Source organism: Giraffa tippelskirchi, chromosome 13, assembly GCF_054371585.1.
Source record: "Giraffa tippelskirchi isolate mGirTip1 chromosome 13, T2T-mGirTip1v1.2.pri, whole genome shotgun sequence".
NCBI lineage: Eukaryota > Metazoa > Chordata > Mammalia > Artiodactyla > Giraffidae > Giraffa > Giraffa tippelskirchi.
Genome location: NC_137287.1, coordinates 73,848,678 through 73,876,039, shown reverse-complemented (window position 1 = coordinate 73,876,039; position 27,362 = coordinate 73,848,678). Strand labels below are relative to the sequence as shown.

At 37.3% G+C, this 27,362-nt stretch overlaps 1 protein-coding gene and 1 long non-coding RNA gene across 8 annotated transcripts in view; one reads left to right on the top strand and one right to left on the bottom strand.

Moving 5' to 3' along the window:
* MINDY3 (MINDY lysine 48 deubiquitinase 3) overlaps window positions 1-17,850 on the top strand; it is an 80,570-nt gene extending 62,720 nt beyond the window's left edge. For all 6 annotated transcript variants that reach the window (XM_081553610.1, XM_081553607.1, XM_081553608.1 and 3 more), the window contains 5 exons: window positions 1,885-1,957; window positions 9,832-9,904; window positions 12,021-12,108; window positions 13,947-14,018; window positions 16,865-17,850. In XM_081553610.1, coding sequence (XP_081409736.1) covers window positions 1,885-1,957; window positions 9,832-9,904; window positions 12,021-12,108; window positions 13,947-14,018; window positions 16,865-17,014 — 456 coding nt within the window. In that variant the 3' untranslated portion in view covers window positions 17,015-17,850. The remainder of the gene's footprint in view (window positions 1-1,884; window positions 1,958-9,831; window positions 9,905-12,020; window positions 12,109-13,946; window positions 14,019-16,864) is intronic.
* Window positions 1-27,362, bottom strand: part of LOC145531379 (uncharacterized) — a 142,236-nt gene that overhangs the window by 1,868 nt on the left and 113,006 nt on the right. Inside the window, exons 5-6 of one of the 2 annotated variants that reach the window (XR_014072386.1) lie at window positions 11,479-11,610; window positions 5,957-6,064 (exon numbers count right to left, since the gene is read on the bottom strand). This is a non-coding gene — a long non-coding RNA (uncharacterized LOC145531379). The remainder of the gene's footprint in view (window positions 1-5,956; window positions 6,065-11,478; window positions 11,611-27,362) is intronic. The other variant, XR_014072387.1, reaches the window with a different exon arrangement.

Sequence of the window (27,362 nt, the reverse complement as noted above, 5' to 3'; positions counted from 1 at the left end):
TTTTATTTCTATTGCCTTGGGAGACTGACTGAAGAAAACATTGCTACGATTTATGTCCGAGTGTTTTGCCCATGATCTCTTCTAGGAGTTTTATGGTGTCATGTTTTATATTTAAGTCATTAAGCCGTTTTGAGTTTGTGTGTGGTATTGAGGTGAGTATTCGAAGTTCAATGATTTATATGCTGCTGTAAATCAAGGTTGTGGGTTTATTTCTGGGCTCTGTATTCTGTTCCATTGATCTAGATGTCTGTTTTTGTACCAGTACCAAAATTTTGATTTTGATTACTGTAGCTGTGTAGTATTGTCTGAAGTCTGGGAGGGTTATGCCTCCAGCTTTGTTCTTTTTCCTCAGGGTTGCTTTGGCAGTTCTGGTCTTTAATGGTTCCATATACATTTTAGGATTCTTTGTTCTAGTTCTGTAAAAAATGTCGTAGGTAATTTGATAGGGATTGCTTTAAATCTGTAGATTGCTTTGGGTAGTATAGCGATTTTAATAATAATTCTTTCAACCCGAGAACATGGGCTGTCTTTCTGTCTCTTTAAATGATTTTCAAATTCCTTCATCAGTGTTTTATAGTTCTCACCGTATGAGTCTTTCACTTCTTTGGCCAGGTTTATTCCTAAGTATTTTATTACTTTTGATGTGATTTTAAAAGGGATTTTTTTTTTTTACTTTCCCTTTTTGATATTTCATTGTTAGTGTAAAAACTGCAACAGATTCCTGTATGTTAATTTTGTATCTTGCTATATTGTTGATTATTTATCAGTTCTAGAAGTTTTTATATGAAATCTTTAGGGTTTTCTACATATAGTATGTCATCTGCACATAATGACAATTGTACTTCTTCCCTTTTATTTTGAATCCCTTTATTTTTCTTGTTTGATTGCTGTGGCTAGGACTTTCAATACTTTGTTGATTAGACGAGCTGAGAGTGGACATCCTGGTCTTGTTTCAGATTTTAGTGGGAAAGCTTTCAGCTTTTCACCATTGAGTTTTATGTTGGCTGAGGGTTTGTCATAAATAGCTTTTGTCATGTTGAGATATGTTCCCTTTATACCTACTACTCAAAAAGGAATCAAGATGGTAAAAAGGGAAGCTTCCTCTCTGATGAGGTTTGTCTGAGTGAACACAATTATAGGCAGATGCTTGGACCAGATATATGAATAGAGGAAAACAATTGGAGCCTATATTCTAGTTTCATGTTGGTTAAGTGTAGAATTTCATAATAGTTAAAATATGTGGAGTAAAGCTTTGTGAAGAGTCCAAGATAACATTGAATTTTGTGCTTATTTTTGGTAAGTTGTAATGTGGCTTACTTTTAAAGAAATTCATCATGATAGAGAATAAGTTTTATAGGAAAAAGAAACCTGCCTTTTGGATATTTCCTTTAATAAAAGTTAAAATTATGAACATGCAGAAGTTATTATTGATCTGTCCCTAGGTCATTGATATAACATGCTTCCTAAAGTAACAAATTTCAAATGAATTTTTATGTAATTGTTATCATATCTCTGGATTTAATTTTTAGATATTTGAAAACTAGAGTATATTTTGTTATTTTTCATTGGATATTACTATAAAACAAAAAATGTCATTAATTTTTACAGATTCAGTTTTACAGTAATTACTTATACAGTATTAGGCTTTTTCAAGTGTTATATAAAACTTTATATGTCATCCTCACAGCGGTTCTCTGTGGTTGAAGTAGTATTGCCATTTTTCAGAGGTAAAGTTAAGGCTCAGAGAGTCATACAGCTATGATATAAATATTAACATAACTCACAGTATTTTGATTCCAGATGTCTTCATTTCTCTAGCCTTGTATTTATTTATAATGTCACGATATTGCAGCTTGTTGATAGCATGTTTTTTTATGTTTTCAGGATATGGCTTTAGTTGCCCCTGAGGCTCCTTCAGAACAAGCCAGAAGAGTTTTTCAAACTTATGATCCAGAAGGTAAAAGATTTTATTTTTTTACTAACATTGTTTTATATCTCTATGTATTTGAAATACATTGATCCTTTCCTGAGTTTTATTTTTAAAGAGTTGTTGGATTACTGAATGAAATCTTTCTTGTACTAGTTGAAAATTTTAAATAAGAAACAGTAGAAATGAGAACCAAAAAAAAAGTGATCATCGTATTCTCACATGGTAGAAGGGTTTTGTTTCACATGGTACTTAAGTATTGTTACTTGAATCTTGACTTCTGATGGTGTTAAACAGGGAAAAATACTACTTCTGAATTAAACTTTCCTAGCAAGTTTCAAATAAGCAATACAGTATGATTAACTCTAGTCACCATGCTATACATCACGTCCCATGACTCGTATTATAACTGAAAGGTTGTACCTCTGATACCTTTCACTCCTTTCACCTACTCCTCCACCCCTTCCCTCTAGCAACCACCAATCTGTTCCTGTATCTGTAAGCTCAGTCTTGTTTAGATTCCACAAATAATTGGGATCATATGGTATTTGTCTGTCTGATTTACTTCGCTTAGCATGATGCCCTCAAGTTCCATCCATGTTGAGGCAAATAGAAAGATTCCCTTCCTTTTTTATTGGCTGAATAATACTCCATTTAGTGTATATACCACAGTTTCTTTATCCATTCGTCCACTGATGGACATTAAGAGTGTTTCAGTATCTTGGCTTGTAAACAGTGCTGCAGTGAACATGAAGATGCGTCTCAAGTAGTGTTTTCTCTTCCTTCAAATAAATACCCAGAAGTGGAATTGCTGGATGATGTGGTAGTTCTCTTTTTAACTTTCTGAGAAACCTTCATACTGTATTCCATAGTGGCTGTACCAATTTACATCCCCACTAACAGTGCACAGGGGTTCCCTTCTCTCCACATCCTCTTCAACACTTGCTATTTCTTATTGTGACTTTGATTTGCATTTCCCTGATGACTAGTGGATGCTGAGTACTGTTTCATGTACCTGTTGTATATAATCAGTATATCTTCATAGGAAAATGTGCATTTAGATCCTCTGCCTCTATTTTAATCATAGTGTTTGGGGTTTCTGTATTGAGTTCTGTGAGTTCTTCGCATATTTTGTATAGTAACCCCTTATCAGATGTGAGATTTGCAAATACTCCCATTCAGTAGGTTGCCTTTTCATTTTGTTAATGGTTTCCTTTGTTACACAGAAGCTTTTTAGTTTGATACAGTCCATTTGTTTATTTTTGCTTTTGGTGTCACATCTAAAAAACTCAATGCCAAGAGTGTCATGGAGCTTACCACCTGTGTTTTCTAATAAGTTTTAAGGTTTCTGGTCTTACAGTCAAGTCTTCACTCACAGTGCATCAAATTATGTGTGTGGTGTAAGACAAGTGGTCCAGTTCTCCCAGTACCACTTGTTGAAGAGACTGGCCTTTATTCATTGTATATCACAACTCCTATATTGTAAGTTAATTGACCATTTATGTGTAGGTTTATGTCTGGACTCTGTTTGTTCCATTGATCTGTGTTGACTGTACAGGGCAGGGCACCTGGGAAACTAGACCTGCTGGGAGGAGATGCAAGAGCAGCCCTGATGAAGACGGTAGGAGCCCGTTGCAGCAGGGGCTGCACGTGCCCCCCCAACTGTTGGGGAGGCCTGTAGGGGTTTTCCTTTCCCCCAGGTGGTGAACTTCCTCCCAGGGCAACCCTCCTGGTGTCAGGCTGCTCTTGGCTGGGAGATGAGTGGACACAGATACTTCTTAAAAAGTGGTGTACTTTTCTACCACTATCCTCAATCTATTTTGGAACTCCATGGGGTTTTTGCTGCTGCTTCATAGCCCAGTGCTATCCTTGGGCTATTTTCTTCAGTCTGTAGTTGTTTGTTGTTTTGTTGGGTTTTTGTGTGGGAGACATGAGTTGGGGTCTCCAAGCCCTCCACCTTGCTGACATCACTCCCCAGAATATTTCTGTGTAATTGATTGTGCAAGAAAACACAGAAGAAGAAAACCCATCTTTATGATTTGTTTTTGAGCCAGATCTTAGCTTCTCTACCACACTAACAAAGGTTGTTTTGAAAAGTTCATAGATAGATAGATATCACTCTTAGATACCACTCTGTTGTCCACTGTATCTTTGTTAGTTAGGTGATTTTGATTGCCTTTGCATTTATGTACTTTAGTTAGGTGATGGTCACAACTAACTCACTGGCTTTTCCAGGATAACCTTAAAACTGAGTCGTGCCTTCTATTCCCTTGTAAATTACCATGTAGGAACCTCCATTGTTGGATTAGTCCTTATCAACTGCTGAATGCATTGTTTTTTTTAATAAATTCATTTTCTTCTGTCTTGAAATTTTTTGTTCTTGGAGATGGACTCTTTTAATCTCTGAAAATTTCAGTCACACAAATTCTAGGATTCTTGGTAACCCATATAACTTTAGTTACCTTTCAGTCTAAAAGTCTGCTTTCTTATGTATCATATAATAGCCTATTGAAGAGTCCTTATGAAGATTAAATGAATAATGTTGTGTAAAGCACCTGCAGTACTTAACATGGAGTAGGTATTTTATAAATGTGATTCCTTTCTCTCTACACCTCAAGTTAGTTGGTGCTGGTGCTGGTGAGTTTACCTACAGTTAGTTTCTTCCACTGTGCCTTTTTATTAACTTGAAAAAAAAAAGTTTCTTTCCTCTTGGAATTATCTTTTAAACTTCCAGTAACATTTCATTCTAAGTCTTTAGAAGTAAAAGTAATTTACATCTTTATATTTTCCCACCACTGAATGAAATCAGTTTTACAGTGTTAATAAGTTAACGGCTTCAACTGGACTCACTGGTTATGTGTAGCACATTGAACTGTGTCTTGGAGGGTGACGAAAATAAGCATCCTCTTACCTTTTTGAATCCTTTGATGGAAAAGATGAGAAATAAATAATTTATGTTCCTAAATGCTTTTAGTTATCTTTTAAGTTGGGATCAAACTTAATAGAGTTTTTGGAAACTGTAGCAAGTTAAAATGAAAATAAGATGGACATAAATAATATAAGGTTAAAAGAAGTTTGATTGAAGTGAACTGAGATTTGCTAGAGAGCAATCAAGAAGACCTCAGTGGGGAGGGTCACACTGGCAAATGGAAGCATAAAGAAGAGAAAGTGATATCTGTAAACATAAGGTAGGAAATTGCCAGCAAAGTGTTGGACTTGAGTGCAAAGACAGGGCACAAGAAAAATAATCGTGTAGCATTTACTAAAGTGATGCCAAAGGTAAGAAATTAATAGGGCTTGGATTTATGGTTTTCTTTTTTTTCTTCTCTTTCTTTTATTGGGATATGATTGCTTTACAGTGCTGTCTTAGTTTCAGCTATGTATACATATATCCCCTCCCTCTTGCCCCAGGGTAGGAATAGAGATGCAGACATCAGAGAATGGACTTTTTATGCAGGGGCAGGGGAAGGAGCCGGGGCGGGGCCGGTGGGGAGGGGGAGGCGGGAGGGGGACGGATAGAGAGTAGCATTGACATATACACACTACCATGTGTAAAATAGCCAGCTAGTGGGAAGCTGCTGTGTGGCACAGGAAGCTCAGCTCAGAGCTCTGAGAGAATTTATGTTTTAAGGAACTGTATTTCAGAGAACGAGTCAAGTGGTTTTCTGTTACATACCTTCCTCTTAAGGATTTAAGGTATTTGTTTTGTTTTTTCCCTTCCATCTAGACATTTGCCTTTTCTATACCTCACATCCCGGTGGAGAGTGAGTTTGGAGTGGTATACCCACATACACATGTAAATGCCTGCTTTGTTTCAGGACATACTAGGTGACATGTTTCTACCCATATTGATAGTAATCACTGTGTGAGAGTAAGATTCCTTCTGGAATGGAATACAATATAGGATGGAGTAGGTAAGATGACTTCACAGATGAACTGGGAATCTTCCCAGGGTTTCCTGTTAGGTCTTTATAGTGCTGTGTAATTTTGATTTGAATTGATGGTCCAAGATATCAAGCATACACTTACCCCAGTGTAAGCACCATCACAAACCACTCTCACCTCAAACATATGGCTTTTCTGTACTCAGCCTTTTTGGATACCTATATATTTCTTTCCTTAGTGAGAAATTGAGACCTGAAATTATAAGTGAATGAGTTTCTTTGTTATGTTTTTTAATTAGAGAATATTATTGATTAAAGTAGTTTTCATCTATATAGTTTTATGTGGGACAACTTAGCAGGACTAGAATCTGAATAGTTAAGAAGTAAACAAAACTTGTTCAGTCATCTTAGAAAAGCTGTCTCTATTACTTACCTTTAGTTCAGTTCAGTTGCTCAGTCATGTCCAACTCTTTGCTACCCCTTGGATTGCAGCACACCAGGCTTCCCTGTCCATCACCAACTCCTGGAGCTTACCATGGAGAAAGTGAACTCCACTTTCTCATTTGAGTATCACTGTTTATTGTTTAGCTATATAGAGACTACTCTAGAAGTTGGATTAAAAATAGAAAATTATTCATTTTTAGTCACAGACTAATCAGCTGACTTACTAATTTGATCCCTACCCTCACCGCCACCATAGTACTCTTTTCTGTATTCTGCACCATGTTTGGTTTGTTTTATATCTTTCCCATCACATAAGGTGAAGTGGTCCTGCAAGATAGGCCAGAAGTCAACTACTCATTTCTTTCCAAACTTCATAGGTACAGTTCACAAAGCTGTTTTTGGTTGAACCATGGTGCCTGAACAGAGCAGTTTATGTAAGTGTAAAGTTAGGATTAGCTTGAATAATTGAATGTCAGAACTGTGATTGAGCAGCTTCTTATGTCAAGCCCTGTGCTGTTCCTGGGGCTATGTCTTCCCTGCCGTTCAGGGGCCGGAGAAGCAAAGCAGCAGGGAGACATGGGACAGGAGACCAGGGAAAAGCAACCACGAAAACGCCCGGACCTTGCCTCAGGGCCAAAGTCACATATTTTCTCCACTAAGAGTTCTACTAAATTGTTTCTGTTATTAAAGCGTTAATAATAATAATAGGTAAAGTACGATACAACATTTAATAAAAATAATTTATTAATTTCTTGATTAAAACCAACAGCGTTTACATTCTCCTCAATTAGATCTCTTCTAGGAAATGGCAACCCACTCCAGTATTCTTGCCTGGGAAATCCCACAGACAGGGAAGCCTGGCGGGCTACAGTCCATGGGGTTGCAAAGAGTTGGACACAACTTGGCAACTAAACAATAACTAGCTCTCGATTTTCTCCTCTGTTCCTAAGAAACTTTACTCTTCTCATCTACAGAGGTTTGAATGTGTTACAGTCCCAATGCTGGGTCCTGCCTCCTCTCAAGCTCTCCCTCACCCACTTGAATTCCTGACAGAGCTCTTCTCCTGCAGCTCTCCGTCAGCTGTGGCCTCTGCTAGGAGACCTGCCAGGTTGCCCTTGCTTCCCCAGGTTTTCCCAGGAGGAATCACAGTGGGTGCTTCCTTTTCCTTCTCGTCCAGCTCTGACTTCTCCCTCATGAACTCTCATCGTACCCAGCAGGTCGTTAACTCACTCCACTGTCACGGTCCTTCCCCGCACTGCTCTGTGCTATGTCCCTCCTCTCACGCTCTAGGAGCTGGGCACTTCTTACCATCTGTTTACTGGTTTTTAAAAAGCAAAACTCTTTTAAATTTGTAAACAAACACCTTTCCCCCTCCTTTTCAAATGTCTTAAAACACAACTTAACTGTATGTGAATATTGGCTCTGTAGCTGCTCACCAGCTCACTGTCACACACACAGTGCCCCCTCTCATCCTCCCCATTCTTCTGAGGTGGAACGCCTGCACAAGTCTGTTTTATATTCGTGTAGTTAAATTACTGATGCATTCAAATTCTCCTTTTTCCTTTGGTGCTTCTTAGTTCTGCATGTGTGTGTGTGCGTGCGCTCACTCAGTCGTGTCCGATTCTTTGCAACCCACCAGCACTGTAGCCCGTGGACTATAGCCCACTGGGCTCCTCTGTCCATGGAATTTTCCAGGCAAGAATAGCTTGAGAAGTCAACAGATTGACTCTCAGGTTTCCTCTGCTGTTGGTGTTGAGGTCATCTTATCATTGTGTCTCCATTTCTATATTCTCTGCGGAACCAACCAACTAAATCCTAGATGGCATGAGTTTCATCTGCTTAGACTTAAGGCTTCTTTTTCTAAAGAACTCGTCTTGATATGAATGACTGCTAAAGAATAAGGTAACTTCAAAATCAGTGTAAGTGTTGGAATGGTTAAGTTTTGAGGTAAACCATGTTTGAGTTAAGGAGGTCATTGTGTTGTTTTCCTGGTTGTTGTTTGTATCTTATCAGCCAATTAGCTTTTTCTGAGGATGAGAGCGGAGTCTCAGTTACAGTAAGAAGAGATAAGGCTGCCTGCCATTCAGTGCTTCTGAAGAATATTGTAATACACACTGCCTGTGTCAAGTGATACATGTGATAACCCATAAACACAGAACTGTTTCTGTCTGCCAGTGACCTGATAAAGCCTGTTTTACATTTGGAGATGCTAAGCTTTTAGCTGTGACCTAACTAAGCAAAAGGAGTAATTTTTTTCTACCTTTTGAACTCAAGTTAGGCTTACAAAGCTGGAATATTTTCACAGGTGCCTTCAAACAAGTTCTTTATTCTCTATATTGTAAATTATTGGTAACTTGACAAACTGGAATTATTCTAAACCCCCACTTTATAAAATTATGTTTAGGAAAATTTTAATTATCCTAAATGATTCTCAGCCTTTTAGTCAAGGCCAGTCGGTCATCATATGAATAAGCATGTGCTTATGAGGTTTAAGAAAAGACTTTAAAAAATCATAACTTCTTTATTTCCTTTCTGGTCGAGACAGAGTACACGCTACATCCAGAAAGAGCAGCTATGCTTTATTTTGTGGTTTGATGACAGAAGCGGGACTTTAGGACACCTCATTTTCCAAGACAAGATTTTTATTTTTATTATTATTATTCTAATCCCTGAAAAGGGTATGGTGTTGTTATTATCCTGATCCCTGACAAAGGGTATCATGTCGGAAGCTGATCAAAAGCCAAGACAGTCTTCAGGAATGAGTAAATGGGTAGAGGAACTCGAGCATTGTACATTTAAGGGAATCAACAACTTGCTTGTTTAAAAGCACTGTGATTTCAGACAGCCCTGCAAGCTTTTTGTGTGTGTCATGCTCTGTTGCATCATCTGAGTTTGGGCCATTTACCATCCTCATTGAGCCCCAGAAAAGGAGTATTTTCTATTGACTAGTCTTCATCAACATTTGATTCTACCCTGCGTCCCAACTTGTTTTTTCCCCTATTAAATCTTTGGCTTTTATTTAAGTTGGGTCTGTTGATTTAAGTCAAGAGGTATCTTTTCTTGATCTTATATTGTTAGAGATCTAAATAGCAGTTGATCATAAAAATCCTTTCAAAAAATTACATAACATTGTGACAAGAGGAATTTATTGGTAAAGAATTTAAATTGGATTTGTTAAAGGGAATTTAAAGATTTACATTATTTATTGAAAAATATATCTAATAAATAGTTGTTATAAACTTAAGTAGAAAAAACTTACATCATTTAAATTTGTAAGCCTATTTAAGAAGTAATTTGGCTTTAAGGTTTCCTTGGTGTTCTCAGGTGGAAGTCATGTGGTTATTTTTGTATTAGAAACTAACCTTGAAAATAAATCTTTGCCTATGTGCTTAAGAACACTAACAGAAAAGAAAGAAGCTAATAATAATAGACATTGTGCCCAAAATAAACTTAATGTGCTATTGCTTAACTGTTTGTATCCCTCTTACTGACTTTTCACTGGCATCTGTGATCAGCAGTAATAGCATTTCTTGAAATAAACTTTATCTAAATTGTTTCTGTAATATTTTTTTTCAGATAATGGATTCATACCAGACTCACTTCTAGAAGATGTGATGAAAGCGTTGGACCTCGTTTCAGATCCTGAATAGTAAGATACATACAATGTATTATTTAGTGAGGGGAGAGAGAGGGAGGGAGGACTCTTTAACTGCCGCACGTGGCCATTGTCTTCATTAGTAATGTACATCATTACATTTATAACTTCTATAAATTTGGGATCTTTATTATCTATGAGAAGATCTCTCTCTAGTTAGGTGGACACATCTTTTAATCAAATACATAATATATTGATCAAACATAGGTTATTAAAAATCACCTTTGATCTATATTTCCTTTTTTTTTCTTCTGAAAATGTATCTAACAGTGAACAAACTTTAGCTAACAAACATTTAAGGAAAGGATTCAGCAAAAGCAATCCAAAACATATTGGAATACACAGTTTTTAGAACTTGATCCTATTCTGTTTTCAGTTAGTTTGGCTATATTTTCTTTGAAAGTATGAAATATGTATAAACATTTGCAAACTAATCACATGTGAAATAATGTCTCAGTCTCACCACCTAGAGCTGGGATGTTACCCTTTCTTAGTAGACATAATTGGTGATAAAGAGAAATTCAGAGACAGTTGAACCAGTCCAATAAATGGTATAATAGTAACTACTGTATTTAAATGGTATAATAGTAACTACTGTATTTCTTCTCAACTGATTACCAAGTGGAGACCTTTTTGTTCACATTGCTCTAATACGCAAAAGACTTCCCTGGTGGCTTAGATGGTAAAGCATCTGCCTACAATGTGGGAGACCTGGATTCAATCCCTGGGTGGGGAAGATCTCCTGGAGAAGGAAATGGCACCCCACTCCAGTAGTCTTGCCTGGGAAATTTCATGGACGGAGGAGCCTGGTAGGCTACAGTCCATGGGGTCGCAAAGAGTCAGACACGACTGAGCGACTTCACTTCAATACACAAGAGAGACTTGAATTCAGAAAATTTTGGTTACTAACAAATCTTAAGATGGGAAGGAAGAAAAAGGCAGTTGTTAAAGTTAGCACAACTGAGTCAAATTGTTTTTCTAGAAATAGCTGAAAGATTGGACAGTTACTCACTTGGTCCTTTGGTCCAGTCACATTTATATTTGATGGCCATAAGCTAACTGGCCCTTATCAAGGATTAATAAATTTAGTAAATATGACTGTGTCTTCATTTGTTTCATGTCATAACATGACATATATGTAATCCTGTATTCTTAAAGTAAGCTAAAGGAAAGGTGATTAGGAAAATCATAAGAAAGAGAAATTTATTTATGATATATGTATATATTGATTAAAATATATATGTGTGTGTGTGTGTGTAAGTGGACCCTGGCAGCTCAAACCCATGTTGTGTAAGGGTTAACTGTATAAAAAGTTATCTTTATAACCTGAAAGGTAGGTAATATGGAGAATAAAAATTTTCTGAAAAGACCATTTTCATTTTTAAAACTCTTTAAACTGCAGTCCACTCTTCTCTACCTTCTTTCTACATATACTACCTTTCAGCAACCTCAGTGACACCAAATGGTAAGGGCTCTGCCAAGTGGTATTCCAGACCACTCCTGGAACAACAGTCATGCCACTTCCTGAAAGTCAGTATACTTTATTAGCTCTTTGAGAATTGTCTTACCTTTTTTAACCTTCAGTTTACACTGTCTAAGAATTTTAAGCCTCCACCTCATTTGGTTCTTAAAAGTAAGCTTTTCAGGAGATGTTTTTGATTATCTGATGTACCACTGCCTTTGACACTGTTCCTTTTTCTCTGTAACGTAAAAGAAAAAAAATGTTTATTTTTAAGCCTAAATGCCTCATTTGGTAGCTAAATTCAGGCATACCTATGAAGCAAAGGGAATATGCCTTTGGGAGGCTATAGGCCTGCTTTTACAAGCCTAGGCTTTTAAGTTACTTTACCTAATAAGGAACAATATTCCAAAGTCGTCATCATAATTTAAATTCTAAATAGTAACAGATTACTCTGGTTTAAAAATAACCAAGTTTTGGCAAATTAGATGTCATTCCTGTGTATTTGTCATTAAGGGTCTAAAAAAGAACAGCTCTCAGGATTTTTGGCAGTCAAATGTGTTGCAGTACCAGTAATTTAATCATGAAAGAAGAAAAATAAGCTTTTTTTTCCTGTGGTATCCACTGTTTTTCTTTTTTCTCTCTCCATAGTATAAATCTCATGAAGAATAAATTAGATCCAGAAGGATTAGGAATCATATTATTGGGTCCATTTCTTCAAGAATTTTTTCCTGATCAGGTAACATAGTTGAAGAAATACATTTATTGTTTTGTTCTATTGGGATGATCATATTATGATTGTTTCAGCATTTTTTTCCTACTAAACATGTTCTAACATGCAGCTATTAGACTAAGAAAGGACTATTAATATGTAAATATTTGCTCAGACCAAGAGGATAGAAGGGCATATGTGTTCTAATACAGTAATGTAAAATTTTGATTCAAAGACAGAGGTGGTGAAAGAATATATACACCAATATAGACACATTAATACTGTTTTCTAAAGGAAGATTCAAATTCAGAAATACGTGGAATAAAAAGAGAAAGGTTCTTTTAATCCCCTCCTGCCCCTGGGTAACTTCTCTCAGGTAACTGTTGTCAGTAGATTTGTATGTATCTTTAGAACTTTCTCATTGCTAGCAAAGAAGGTAAAGGAGCCTGTATGTAGTGTGAACTCCTACTAGTGCTCCTGTGTCCCAGAATTTTAGCTGCATTAAAGAAGACCCTTTGAGTGGAACTGGGCTGTTTCATGTTGGGACATGTCTTCCACTGGCTGCAACTGGAGCTCAGTTAAAAGCATCTATACCAGTCTCAGTACGCTCCAGTCATGTCTATGTCACTGGCTAATTCTACAGCCTACACTTCCTTTTCCTCCTTTTGGAGTGCAGAGTTTTACCACTCGCTCAAATTATTTAGCAAGGTGTGTTGTGATCATTTCATCAGATACCAGCATGGTTTACAGTAAGAATAGCAGGAGCAGCTACCATGCATGAGATACTGTGTACCTTCTAAATTGTGTATTATTTTTCCCCCATTTTGCCAGTGAGGAAATTGAAGATTAGAGAACTTTAAAAAGTGGCTTAAGGTTATACTGCTAGCATGAGGCCAATTCAGGATCTAGTGTAGGTTGTCTAAGCCCAGAGACAAAGCATTTTAGTGCTGTTACAAACACTACCTTTTGTTGCTATTTATTTTATACCACTTGTTACTAGAACTGCAGTAAAATATTTATTTTGTAAGTTTAAATACGTTAACTCTGCAAATCCAGTCAAATCATTTATCTAAGTAATTGCACTGACTCATGTATAAATTAAGATGGCTGATATGTCTTATAAAGCTTTCGAGTGGGATACAAAAAAGAGCTTAGATTCTAGACATGAAAAGTTAAAAACAGTTAAAAATATGAACTCTTTTAAAATACGATGCACAAATTATTGAGACAACTGGAAGTCCAATTAGTATATTTAAGGAAAACTTAAAGTAAGATTTCAACTAGCTCTTGTAAAACAAGAGAAGTTGAAAAAAAAAAAAGTCACAAATGTGCACAGAGCTGACAGCAAAAGGTCTTTTCATGGGAAGATGAGGAATATGCTTGTCTCAGAGAACTGAGAAAGGTGAGTGGTTGGGGACAAGACTGGAAAAGCAGCTTAGGTCCTACATTTTTAGGATTCTTGGTTACAAATCCCAGCATGAACTAAATATGAGCAGGAAGGAGTAGCTGAAAATAGCTGAAGGATGGAAGAGGTAGTACCTGGAAGGTGGGTTCCAGGAGCTTCTGGGACCAGGCCAAGTCTCATCTTCACCCCCATACATGCACATATTTAAAACTATAAACTACTATAGAAGAGCTTATCATAAAAATCACCACTCCACCAATTTCCAGTCTCTTCCTAGACGTGACTGTTTCAGCTTTTAGGTTTTATAGTAGTTAGTACATAAATCTAAGTTTCTTGCTTTGTCAAATGATTCCTTAATCAAAGGCTGTGGAATTAAGCTTCCATTTTACTTTCAACTGCTAGTTAGAAATTGCCTGATGTAAAGATTTACAGTTTTAATTGTTGGTTATTTATAATATAGGGTTCCAGTGGTCCAGAGTCTTTTACTGTCTACCACTACAATGGATTGAAACAGTCAAATTACAATGAAAAGGTATGAGAACTCAGTGTAATTTGTCTTCACTTGAGTTGATAAAATACAGGAGTATGTATTACAATGTCTGAGTCCCATAAAACTGCTGCCTAAGCAAGGAGGTTATTCTAGGAGTCTCTTTACTGTCACAGCTTATCTTAGACCTGGACTCAGTGACATCGTCATTGGAATTTTGGAGCAGTGGTTTCACTGTGACAAGGTAACTCATCTACATACATGTTGTTACCCTTGGTGTGCAAATATACAAAATCAAGTTTAGTCCACTGAAATTACTGATCCACTTAAATGAAGAAAGAAGGGGTAAGAGGGAGATTTTTGATTTAAGAACAAAAAAACTATTTTAAAGGATTTAAATTAATAACCATAACAGCGAGCATTTATTGAGCCATGTACCTAGGATTGTCATCAACACTTTGTTTTCATCAGCACTTTGTTTTCTCCAAAGTTTCACCCCACCCGCATGAACTAAGTATTCTTGCATATTCTCATTTTACAGTGGAGGAAACTGAGGCACAGAGAAGGAAGCAGCTTACCAAGGTCAGGCAGCCAGGAAACAGCAGAGCTGGAGCGAAGGCTAGGTGTCTCCCTCTGAGCCTGCAGCTCACCCGCTGTGCTCTGATCTTTCCTTCTTGAATCTCGGACAAAGGCCCACGGGTGCTTCACTTCCAGATGTACTCACCCGGTCTACAGCAGAAGTTGGGTCTTGCCAGTTCACCCTTTGATTAATGAGCTTGGCGACACATAAGATATATCTACTCTGCGTTTATTCCAGTAAGAGTCACGTAGATATAGCTAATATTAGAAGGAATAAGGCCTAACATGCCTTTTTAATTTAAAGTACCCATGCTGACTTCATGTGTATCTGATTGATATACCGAGGATGGCTACAGAAAACAGATCATCATGTGCATTAGGGCAAATCTAAACCTGCCCCTAAAATTTACTTTTGTTTTCATAACAAAATATAAATTAGAACTTCTTTTACTAAATTAGGGCCAAAGATCTTTTCATAGGATGATGATTGATTGATTGATATCTATTGTGAAAAATAGAAATTGTCAATAAGAAAACTTGTATGTTCATTCCTAATGTGTAAATAAGCGCTTCATCTAGATGTAAGTTCTGTGTAGCCTTGTACTAGAAGGTACTTTGTAATCACAAAGTAGTTACTTGCCTACACAATCTCTGAAAGGTAGGTCAGTCAAATATTACCCATATTTTACAGATGAAGCCTCCGGGACAGAGAGATTAAGCAACTCACCCAGGGTCACACGGCCAGTCTCTGGCAGAGCAGGGACTGGAACTGAGTTCCTGAAACCCAGTCCTATCCTTGGTCTGCTTGCCCACGCTATATGTGTATAGTAAGTTTTTAAGTCATGCTCATGACAAGTGGGGAGAAGGCAATGGCACCCCACCCCAGTACTCTTGCCTGGAAGAATCCCATGGACAGAGGAGCCTGGTAGGCTGCAGTCCATGGGGTCGCACAGAGTCGGACACGACTGAAGTGACTTAGCAGCAGCATGACAAGTGTCTGACATGACTAACAAAAAGATCAGAGATAAAGATGAATTATTAACCCGACAAAAGTACATAAGAATTAGAATGCAAAGCATGTATTTATACCATTAAGCTGCAAAGGTATAACAAAGTTACTTACGAGCTAGAAATGTGGTACACCGCATAGACGGTACTATTAAAAATACCTGAGGAAACAGGCAGCAGGAGAATGCTGGCCAAGTGGAAGGGAGCATGACCCACTGGGGCAGCCCAGGCCAGTGAGGCCACAGAGGTAGGTCATGGTACTCAGCCCCAAGCACTTCTGCTCTAATGCTGTGAGCAAGGAAAGTTTCTCATGGAAGAGAGGTCTTATCTTTCTTGTTCATTATGATAACCTGTTATATGCTTGGTGGACAATTTTTTAGAAGAGTTTAGCTTTAGAGAGCTAAAAAGCATGATTACTTAAAGTTTTAATAGTAAACTTACTCCATCAAAACTAGAAACTAATTAAGAAACCAAATAGTAATAGAAAATACTCCAGTCCTGTAGTTAATGTTTTTTAAGGAGACTCCAACTTAAGCCTAAGTTTATAGCTTTTATCTTGGAAGAACATAATTACAATCATGTGTATCAGCCACCGAGTGTGAAAATCATTATACATGCTTTTTCAACACAGCAGGCTTATTCTGTTGTCTTTCAAATTATGCAATTAGAATCTCCTGATATCAAGAGAAATGACAATGCTTTCATGTATACAGTGAACGCTTACAAATGCTAACTCTTCAGTATGTTACTTCATAGGTAATGTCTAAAAGTTTTTTAAATTAATCAGGATAAAACCTTTTTCTGACGTCCACCTGCCACTGCATATCAATTACCTAGTTTATCCATCAACCTTTTCCTGCTATTTGATTTCTGTTTCTGACTGAAATCCTTTTTTCCCCATGATTTTTTGTGCTGAACCAAAATGAAGAGCACTTCAGAAGTATTTAATACAATAACAGAAAATTTCATTGACAAATATCCAATTTTCTTCCAGCTCTGGAAATTCAGCACTGTTGTTATTTTCTGCTTTCATCATAAGTCCTTCTCAGAATATATAGCTGTATTTTTATTACAACTTTTTATCTGAAATAAGGCAGCATTTGAATGATGAGGCAACATATGAAGAATGAATTTTCTTCTTTTATCAGAAAGTGTCTTCTTTATCAGAAACAGTATGTTCTTTGTGATTTTTTAAAATCCCAAATCATAAACACAGTACCCTGTTTGCTAGTCGATGAAAAAGTCCCTCTTAAGACTTTGCTAAGAGTATGGATTGACCTCAGTGGCCTGCTTCTGTTCAATAGGTAATGTATGTGGAAGGAACCGCAGTTGTTATGGGGTTTGAAGACCCCCTGCTACAGACAGATGACACGCCCATTAAACGCTGTCTCCAAACCAAATGGCCATACATTGAATTACTCTGGACCACGGATCGCTCTCCTTCACTAAACTGATTTGCCTAAGTATTTACAAAGAAGATTGTAATAGCAGATGTTGAAAAAAGGATGCAAGACTGGCGAGTAGCCCAATGAAGCTATACACTGGTATCACCGATAAACTGTAAATAACAAAGACACATTTTCAGTGTTTTAAGATATGTTTAAATTATTTGTTTTAAAGCTTTATGTTAAAGGTTACCCTATTTAAATTCTTTATGTGAAATTTACTAGCAAAACTAAGCTTTAATCAAAGTTCATCACTGTTGCAGTCAGATAATTTGGTCATTTGCCAAATTACAGACATCATATTATTACAATAGCATTTTTGTATTGAGTATCAAGGTTACTATTTATAGACTTCTACTTTGGGATTTTATTTCATTCAGGCACTGTTTATTCTTTAAGTGATTCTAGCATGCAATACATCAGCCTCCACATTGAAATGCAAAAGAAGTTTTTACCTTCATTATTTCTAAAATCTGGTTTCCATTAGAAATATTGATAAATAACAAATTATCAACCTGGATCTTTGACAATTGGCTTAGCTCTGGCATGTGTATAAAAAGTAGAAACTATAAGGGAACATTACCATTTATTCACAGATATATAGAGGATGTATTTTAAAAAATGATAGGAAAGAGAATCTCTTTGATAGTCTTAACACTGTTAACTTTCACTGTATTGCCAACTACACATTTCCAAATTTGTCCCAACAGCCCTGTAAGCCAGCTTTCTTGAATATTTATAAATGTGATAAATGCATGAGAACATCTGTTATTACATTAGTATATTGCATTATTTATTATAATCCTAGTCGATGGCCTAAATAAACTTTTTTTTCTTTAACTTTACCCTTGATTTGTTTATATTCATAGCTCAAAATAACATACTCTTAAATGATTCTGCCCAGTAGCCCTGAGAGCACAGAACAAATGCCTATTGGACTTACTTACACAGCACCTCAACAGGGAGACCAAACCTTGCACCTACCTAGAAGCTCTGTCAGATGGTCAGGAGCACCAGAACCTGGGGGACAGCTGTCTTCGTCAGTGGACAAAGTTACAGAAGCCCCTTCCTGTGGACTTTTGAGAGCAATTACTGTATTTAAATAGTTTTGTTGCCCAGCAATTTCAACTGTGAATACCCAGAAAATACTTAACTTAGGCAGAAAAGATAGCCTCTTAATGAGTTTCAGAACTGAACTTTACCTTCAATAACATGTATTTCCTCTATAAATCTCTTTGGGGTTTTATTTATATTTTTGTACACATTGACAATGATAATAAGTAGATTTTTAGCATAGGAAAAACCCAAATTTTATATATAACAACTTTCAGTAGCACTGTATTAGGAGTGTGATACTAGCTACTACAGTTACAGCTGTAAAATGTCAGTATTTGGGGTTAATCTTGCTTATTTCCAAATGGATATAAAATATTATGCTAGAATTAGTTCTGTAACTCTGCTCCTAAATTCCATAAGGATTATGAAAAAGCATAGATTCTATTCATAAACATTGAGCCTACAGTATAATCTGTTATTCTTACAATTGTTTCATAACAAACCATTCTAAAACTTCATGACACAATCATTTTATAAAGCCTATGGCTCAGGGGTTTGAACAAAATACAATGGGAGTGGCTTGTCTGCCTCTTAGTCTGGAGGCCCAGCTAGGAGAGTGTAGGTGCCTTAACTCCCACGACTGGGACCTTAGCTTGATCTGACAACTGTCAAATATGACATCAGACAACTGCAGATAACATTTTCTTTTCACGTCCATGTGGGATACTTAACCCTAGACCACAGGCTGCACCATAAAACAAACGTAGAAAAATCCCCAAAAGTCTGGAGATTAAGCAGCACACTTCTGAATAACCCAAGGGTCAAAGTGGAATTGCAGTGGGAATTAGAACATATTTTTTGCTGAATGATAATGAAAATAGCAGATAGCAAAAATTGTGGGATAGAAATAAAGCAGTGCTTAAATGCAAACGTGTAACTTTATAGAAAGTTGGGAAATTAAAAAGGTAAGCTTTCATCTCAAAAACAAACTGAAAGTAAAGTAAATAACAATGCAAAAAGAATCATTCACATGCAAAGGAATGAATTCTGACTTCTACTTCATGCTGTATGTAAAAATTTAAAAGATCAGAGATCTAATTGTAAGCTAACACTATAAAAGAAGAAATTTTCCTCATCACAATAGGTTAGGCAGTGTTTCTTAGAATACCAAAAACAGTAGCAGCAAAGATAAATTGAACTTCATCAAAATTAAAAGCATTGTGTATCAAAGGACACCATCAAAAAGATGAGATGACAACCCACAGAATGAGAGAAAATATTTGAGACTCATTACCTCATAAGGAATTTGTATCCAGAATATATAAAGAAATCTTAGCACACAAAAATTTTAATGGCCAAATGATTGGAAGAGATACTACCAAAGATGATAAAAAATGTCCAGTAAACACATGAAAACATGCTTAACAAAATCAGTCATTAGGGAAATTCAAATAAAAGTCATGAGATACCATCTTACCTACTCTAGCATGTTTAAATAAGAAAGCTAGACAATAACAGCTGTTGGCAAAGATGTGAAGAAAATGAAACTCTGCAGTTGGTGGGGATATAAAATGGTGAAGTCACTTCAGAAAAACAGTAGCACAGTTCTTCAGAAAGTTAAATCAAGGGTTAGCATATGACCCAGCGTTTCCACTCCTAGGTATACAACCAAGAGAAACAACATACATACCACAAAAACTTTTCTTTAAATATTTATGGTGGTGTTATTCATACTAACCATAAATAGAGACAACCTAAATGTTTACTGATGGGTGGATAAATAAGTGTATATACATATAATGAAAAATCATTTGAAAATTAAGAATTATTGAAATGTGCTACAACATGGATGAACTTGCAACACCTGCTAAGAGAAAGAAGCCTATTGTAAAAGACCACGTATTACAATTCCATTTATGTGAAATGGCCACAGTAGGCAAACCATAGAGGCAGAAAAGGGGTTAGCAGTTGCCCGAGCCTAGGATGGGGATTGAGTGGGCAACTGAATTGGGAAATAACTGCTAATGCATAGGGGTTTCTTTGGGGGTAATAAAAATGTTTTATATAGTGATGGTTGCATAACTGAATATACGAAAAGTCACAAAATTGTAAGAAGATAAAAGGAGAAATCCATGAAACAGTTCTATACTATGAAAAAAGTCAGCAACACCAAAAGACCTCTGGGGGGGGGGTGCGGGTGGCGCTAGGGAGCAGGGAAAGAACTAATAAAAAAGATAAAAACACCAAACAAAATGAGAAGTAAAACAAATTATTAACACCAAAAAAGGAAAGAGGAACATTGCTTAAAATTCTCTAGATATTAAAAAGATAGAGGAGTTACAGTATATTCAAACTTAAGTTATTATTATCTTAAAAAGAGACATAAATTTAAACCTCATGGAAACAATAAGCAAAAACCTACACAAAAGATAAAGGAATCGAGACATATCACTATAGAAGGCCATCAAACCACAGATGAAGAGGTCAAGAGAAGAATGAGGAATTACAAAACAGCCAGGAAACAATTAACAAAATGGCAGTAAGTACATACCTATCAATAATTACCTAAAATGTATATGACTAAATTCTCCAAAATACACAGCATGACTGAATAGATTTAAAAACAAGACCCCGGGAAAAAGAAAAAAAGAATAAAAAAAATAAAAAAGAAAGAAAATTAAAAACAAGACCCATCTATATGCTGCCTGAAACAGACTCACGGATTGTAAGGACACACACTGAAAATGAAGGGATGTAAAATGATATTCTGCACAAATGGAAGACAAAAACCTGAGGTAACTAAACTTTTATCAAGCAAAACTGACAAAGACTATAATAACAGACAAAAGATAATTATAAAATAAGTCAATCCAATGAGAGGATATAACATTTGTGAATTATACCCAACATAGGAGCACCTAAACATAAAGCAAATATTAACAGCCCTACAGGGAGAAGTAGACATCATTATAATAATATTAGGGGACTTTAATAATCCACTTTCATAAATGGATAGAACAGACATAAAACCAAAAAGGAAGCATTGGACTGAAACTACATGTCAGACCAGATGGACTTAACATATACAGAACATTCCATCCAAAAGCAACAGGATACACATTCTTCTCAAGCTAACATGAAACATTTTCTAGGGTATCTGATGTTAGGGCACAAAACAAATCAACAAAGAAGACTGAAATAACAAGCATTTTTTTCTTCTGACTACAATGGTATGAAACTAGAAATCAATTATAAGAAGAAAACTGGGAAATTCACAAATAGGTGGCTATTAAACAGCATGCTACTGAACAATCAGTGGGTCAAAGAAGAAAACAAAAGAGCAATCAAAAACTAAGACAAGTGAAAATGGAAATAAAACATACAAAAACTTATGGGACACCAGGAGCAGTTCTAAGAGGGAAGCTCATAATGATAAATGCCTATGAAAAGAAACAAGAACGATCTCAAAAAAATGACCTAACTTAATTCCTTAAAGTTACAAAAAAGAAATGAATCTCAAGTTCATACAAGGAAGGAAATAACAAAGATTAGAGTAGAAATGAAATAGAGTAGGATGGGTGGGGAGTGAGAGGGAGGTTCAAGAGGGAGGGGACGTATGTATACTAATGGCTGATTCATGTTGTATGCCAGAAACCAACACAGCACTGTAAAGCAATTATTCTCCAATTAAAATTTTTTAAAAAGAAACAGGCTTAAAAGACAAAAAGTCATTGAAATGTAAGAGCTAGTTTTTTTAAAAAAAATACACAAAATTGGCAACATTTGGCTAAGAAAAAGAAGAGTGCTCAGTATCAGAAATGAAGGAGGAAACAACTGCACTGAGAAATACAAAGAGGCTACTATGAACTATTGTGGGCCAACAAATTGCACAACTTTGACGACATGGACATTTCTAGAAATATACAACCTATTATTACTAGCAGGGAGATTGAGTCAGTATACCTAAAATTAATTCAATGCTATGTGCCAGTTATATCTCAGAATTTTAAGGATACAAAGGTATAAATTATAGGCTAAGCAAAAGGTACACATGTCCTTTGAAAAGTGAAAATGATAGCACTCAGTCGTGTCCAACTCTATGCAACCTCATGGACTGAAGCCCACCAGGCACCTCTTTCCATGGAATTCTGTAGGCAAGAATACTGGAGTAGATTGCCTTTCCCTTCTTCAGGGGATCTTCCTGACCCGGGGATCTTCCTGACCCAGGTATCGAACCCAGGTCTCCTGCATTGCAGGCAGATTTGTACTGTCTGAGCCACCAGGGAAGACCACACACGTCCTTTATTAAATAAAGGCTAGTGAAAGCACCATAATTCTCTTCTTTCAAAAGCAAACATTAATTGTTGAATAAATAGCACAGTACACTATTGTTCTTCTAGGTGTGCCCAAGTCCCTTCCAGGAAGATAAATGATAAAGCAAGAAGAAAACTGAACATAAGCTTATAAAATCTGGTTTTAAACCTGGCTCTATCACTTTATTCATTGAGCAAGCATTTATCAACTCTTTCCTAGACACAAGTCCACTTAATATTTTGAATCTTAATTCCTTTGCTATGAAGTGAAGTGGAAGTTGCTCAGTCATGTCCAACTCTTTGCAACCCCATGAACTATACAGTCCGTGGAATTCTTCAGGCCAGAATACTGGCGTGGGTAGCCGTTCCCTTCTCCAGGGGATCTTCCCAACCCAGGGATCAAACACAGGTCTCTGACATTGCAGGCGGATTCTTTACCTACAATGCAGGAGTCCCTGGTTCAATCCTGGGTCAGGAAGATCTGCTGAAGAAGAGATAGGCTATCCACTTCAGTATTCTTAGGTTTCCCTGGTGGCTCAGCTGGTAGAGAATCCACCAGATTTACAGAATATATAAAAATAACTATTAATTTAATTGAAGAAAATACATGACTCAATATAACAACAGTATTTGACTGGTTCAAAATTGGGAAAGGAGTACGTCAAGGCTGTACGTTGTCACCCTACTTATTTAACTTATAAATGAGTACATCATGCAAAATGCTTGACTGGATGAAGCACAAGCTGGAATCAAGATTGCTGAAAGATATCAACATCCTCAGATACGCAGATGACACCACCTTAATGCCAGAAAGTGAAGAAGAACTAAAGAGCCTCTTGATGAGGGTGAAAGAAGAGAAAGAAAAAGCTGGCGTGAAACTCAACATTCAAAAAACTAAGATTATGGCATCCAGTTCCATCACTTCATGGCAAGTAGATGGGGAAAAAGTGGAAACGGTGACAGACTTTATTTTCTTGGGCTCCAAAATCACTGCAGAGGGTGAATGCAGCCACAAAATTAAAAGATTCTTGCTCCTTAGAAGGAAAGCTACGACAAACCCAGTTCAGTTAGTTCAGTTGCTCAGTCGTGTCCAACTCTTTGCAACCCCATGGACTGCAGCACACCAGGCCTCCCTGTCCATCACCAACTCCTGGAGTTTACTCAAACTCATGTCCATTGAGTTGGTGATGCCATCTGACCATTCCATCCTCTGTTGTCCCCTTCGCCTCCTGCCCTCAATCTTTCCCAGCATCAGGGTCTTTTCAAATCAGGTGGCCAAAGTATTGGAGTTTCAGCTTCAACATCAGTCCTTGCAGTGAATATTCAAGGTGGATTTCCTTTAGGATGGACCACTTGGATCTCCTTGCAGTCCAAGGGACTCTCAAGAGTCTTCTCCAGCACCACAGTTCAAAAGCATCAATTCTTTGGTGCTCAGCTTTCTTTATAGTCCAATTCTCACATCCATACATGACTACTGGAAAAACCATAGCCTTGACTAGACAGACCTTTGTTGGCAAAGTAATGTCTCTGCTTTTTAATATGATGTCTAGGTTGGTCTTAACTTTTCTTCCAAGGAGCAAGCATCTTTTAATTTCCTGGCTGAAATCACCATCTGCAGTGATTTTGGAGCCCCAAGAAATGAAGTCAGCCACTGTTTCCACTGTTTCCCCATCTATTTCCCATAAAGTGATGGGACCAGATACCATGATCTTAGTTTTCTGAATGTTGAGCTTTAAGCCAACTTTTTCACTCTCCTCTTTCACTTTCATCAAGAGGCTCTTTAGTTCTTTGCTTTCTGCCATAAGGGTGGTGTGATCTGCATATCTGAGGTTATTGATATTTGTCCCGGCAACCTTGATTCCAACGTGTGCTTCATCCAGCCCAGCATTTCTCATGATGTACTCTGCATGTAAGTTAAATAAGCAGGTGACAACATACAGCCTTGATGTACTCCTTTCCCTATTTGGAACCAGTCTGTTGTTCCATGTCCAGTTCTAATTGTTGCTTCTTGACCTGCATACAGATTTCTCAAAAGGCCGGTCAGGTGGTCTGGTATTCCCATCTCTTCCAGAATTTTCCACAGTTTGTGGTGATCCACACAGTCAAAGGCTTTGGCATAGTCAAAGAGAAACAGATGTTTCTCTGGAACTCTCTTGCTTTTTCGATGATCCAGCGGATGTTGGCAATTTGATCTCCGGTTCCCCTGCCTTTTCTAAAACCAGCTTGAACATCTGGAAGTTCACAGTTCACATACTGCTGAAGCCTGGCTTGAAGAATTTTTAGCATTACTTTACTAGCATGTGAGATGAGTGCAACTGTGCCATAGTATAAGCATTCTTTGGCATTGCCTTTCTTTGGGGTTGGAATGAAAACTGACCTTTTCCAGTCCTGTGGCCACTGCTGAGTTTTCCAAATTTGCTGGCACATTGAGTGCAGCACTTTCACAGCATCATCTTGTAGGATTTGAAATAGCTCAACTGGAATTCCATCACCTCCACTAGCTTTGTTTATAGTGCTGCTTCCTAAGGCCCACTTGACTTCACATTCCAGGATGTCTGGCTGTAGGCGAGTGATCATACAATCGTGATTATCTGGGTCGTGAAGATCTTTTTTGTACAGTTCTGTGTATTCTTACCACCTCTTAATATCTTCTGCTTCTGTTGGGTCCATACCATTTCTGTTCTTTATTGAGCTTATCTTTGCATGAAATGTTCCCTTGGTATCTCTAATTTTCTTGAAGAGATTTCTAGTCTTTCCCATTCTATTTTTTTCCTATTTCTTTGCATTGATCACTGAGGAAGGCTTTCTTATCTCTCCTTGCTATTCTTTGGGACTCTGCATTTAAATGGGTATATCTTTCCTTTTCTCCTTTGCTTCTGGCTTCTCTTCTTTTCACAACTATTTGTAAGGCCTCCTCAGACAGCTATTTTGTTTTCTTGCATTTCTTTTTCTTGGGGATGGTCTTGATCCCTGTCTCCTGTACAATGGCGTGAACGCCATCCATAGTTCATCTGGCACTCTTATCAGATCTAACCCCTTGATTTCTATTTGTCACTTCCACTTTATAATTGTAAGGGATTTGATTTAAGTCATATCTGAATAGTCTAGTGGTTTTCCCTACTTACTGCAATTTAAGTCTGAATTTGGCAATAAGGGGTTCATGATCTGTGCCAGTCAGCTCTCGGTCTTGTTTTTGCTGTATAGAGCTTCTCCATCTTTGGCTGCAAAGAATATAATCAATCTGATTTTGGTATTGACCATCTGGTTATGTTCATGTGTAGAGTCTTCTCTTGTGTTGTTGGAAGAGGGTGCTTGCTATGACCAGTGCGTTCTCTTGGCAAAACTCTATTAGCCTTTGCCCTGCTCATTCTGTTCTCCAAGGCCAAATTTGCCTGTTAATCCAGGTGTTTCTTGACTTCCTACTTTTACATTCCAGTCCCCTATAATGAAAAGGACATCTTTTTTGGGTGTTAGTTCTAGAAGGTCTTGTAGGTCTTCATAGAACCATTCAATTTCAGTTTCTTCAGCATTCCTGGTCGGGACATAGACTTGGATTACTGTGATAGGGAATGGTTTGCCTTGGAAATGAACACTAGATTATTCTGATGTTTTTGAGATTGTAGCATATTAAAAGAGCTGAGACATCACTTTGGCAACAAAGGTCTGTATAATCAAAGCTACAGTTTCTCCAGCAGTCATGTATGGATTGAGAGTTGAATCTTAAAGACGGCTGAGCACCAAAGAACTGAGGCTTTCAAATTGTGGTGCTGGAGAACTCTTGAGAATCCCTTGGACCGCAAGGAGATTAAACCAGTCAATCCTAAAGGAAATCAACCCTGAGTATTTATTGGAAGGACTCATGCTGAAGCTCCAATACTTTGGCCACCTGATGTGAAGAGCTGACTCATAGGAGAAGACTCTGATGATGGGAATGATTGAAGGCAAAAGGAGAAAGAGGCAGAGGATGAGATACTTAGATAGCATCACCAACTCAATGAACACCAATCTGAGCAAACCTCAGGAGATAGGGGAAGAAGGGGAGCTGAGTGTACTACAGTCCATGGGGTCATAAAGAGTTGGACTGACTTAGCGATTGACTGACTTAGCGGTGTTGGAAAAAACTCTTGAGAGTCTCAACACCTATTCATATCAGGGTATTTGACTTAACAATTTTCTAAGCATGAGCAAAAAAACCTGTTATGCTCTGAAGGTTTTTTATCTGAGTGTAAGACTGACAGTACAATTTTTTTTCACTATATTCCAAATCAGAGTTAACACTAGACATAGACTTGGATTACTGTGATAGGGAATGGTTTGCCTTGGAAATGAACACTAGATTATTCTGATGTTTTTGAGATTGTAGCATATTAAAAGAGCTGAGACATCACTTTGGCAACAAAGGTCTGTATAATCAAAGCTACAGTTTCTCCAGCAGTCATGTATGGATTGAGAGTTGAATCTTAAAGACGGCTGAGCACCAAAGAACTGAGGCTTTCAAATTGTGGTGCTGGAGAACTCTTGAGAATCCCTTGGACCGCAAGGAGATTAAACCAGTCAATCCTAAAGGAAATCAACCCTGAGTATTTATTGGAAGGACTCATGCTGAAGCTCCAATACTTTGGCCACCTGATGTGAAGAGCTGACTCATAGGAGAAGACTCTGATGATGGGAAAGATTGAAGGCAAAAGGAGAAAGAGGCAGAGGATGAGATACTTAGATAGCATCACCAACTCAATGAACACCAATCTGAGCAAACCTCAGGAGATAGGGGAAGAAGGGGAGCTGAGTGTACTACAGTCCATGGGGTCATAAAGAGTTGGACTGACTTAGCGATTGAACAACACCTATCATATCAGGGTATTTGACTTAACAATTTTCTAAGCATGAGCAAAAAAACCTGTTATGCTCTGAAGGTTTTTTATCTGAGTGTAAGACTGACAGTACAATTTTTTTTCACTATATTCCAAATCAGAGTTAACACTAGACAT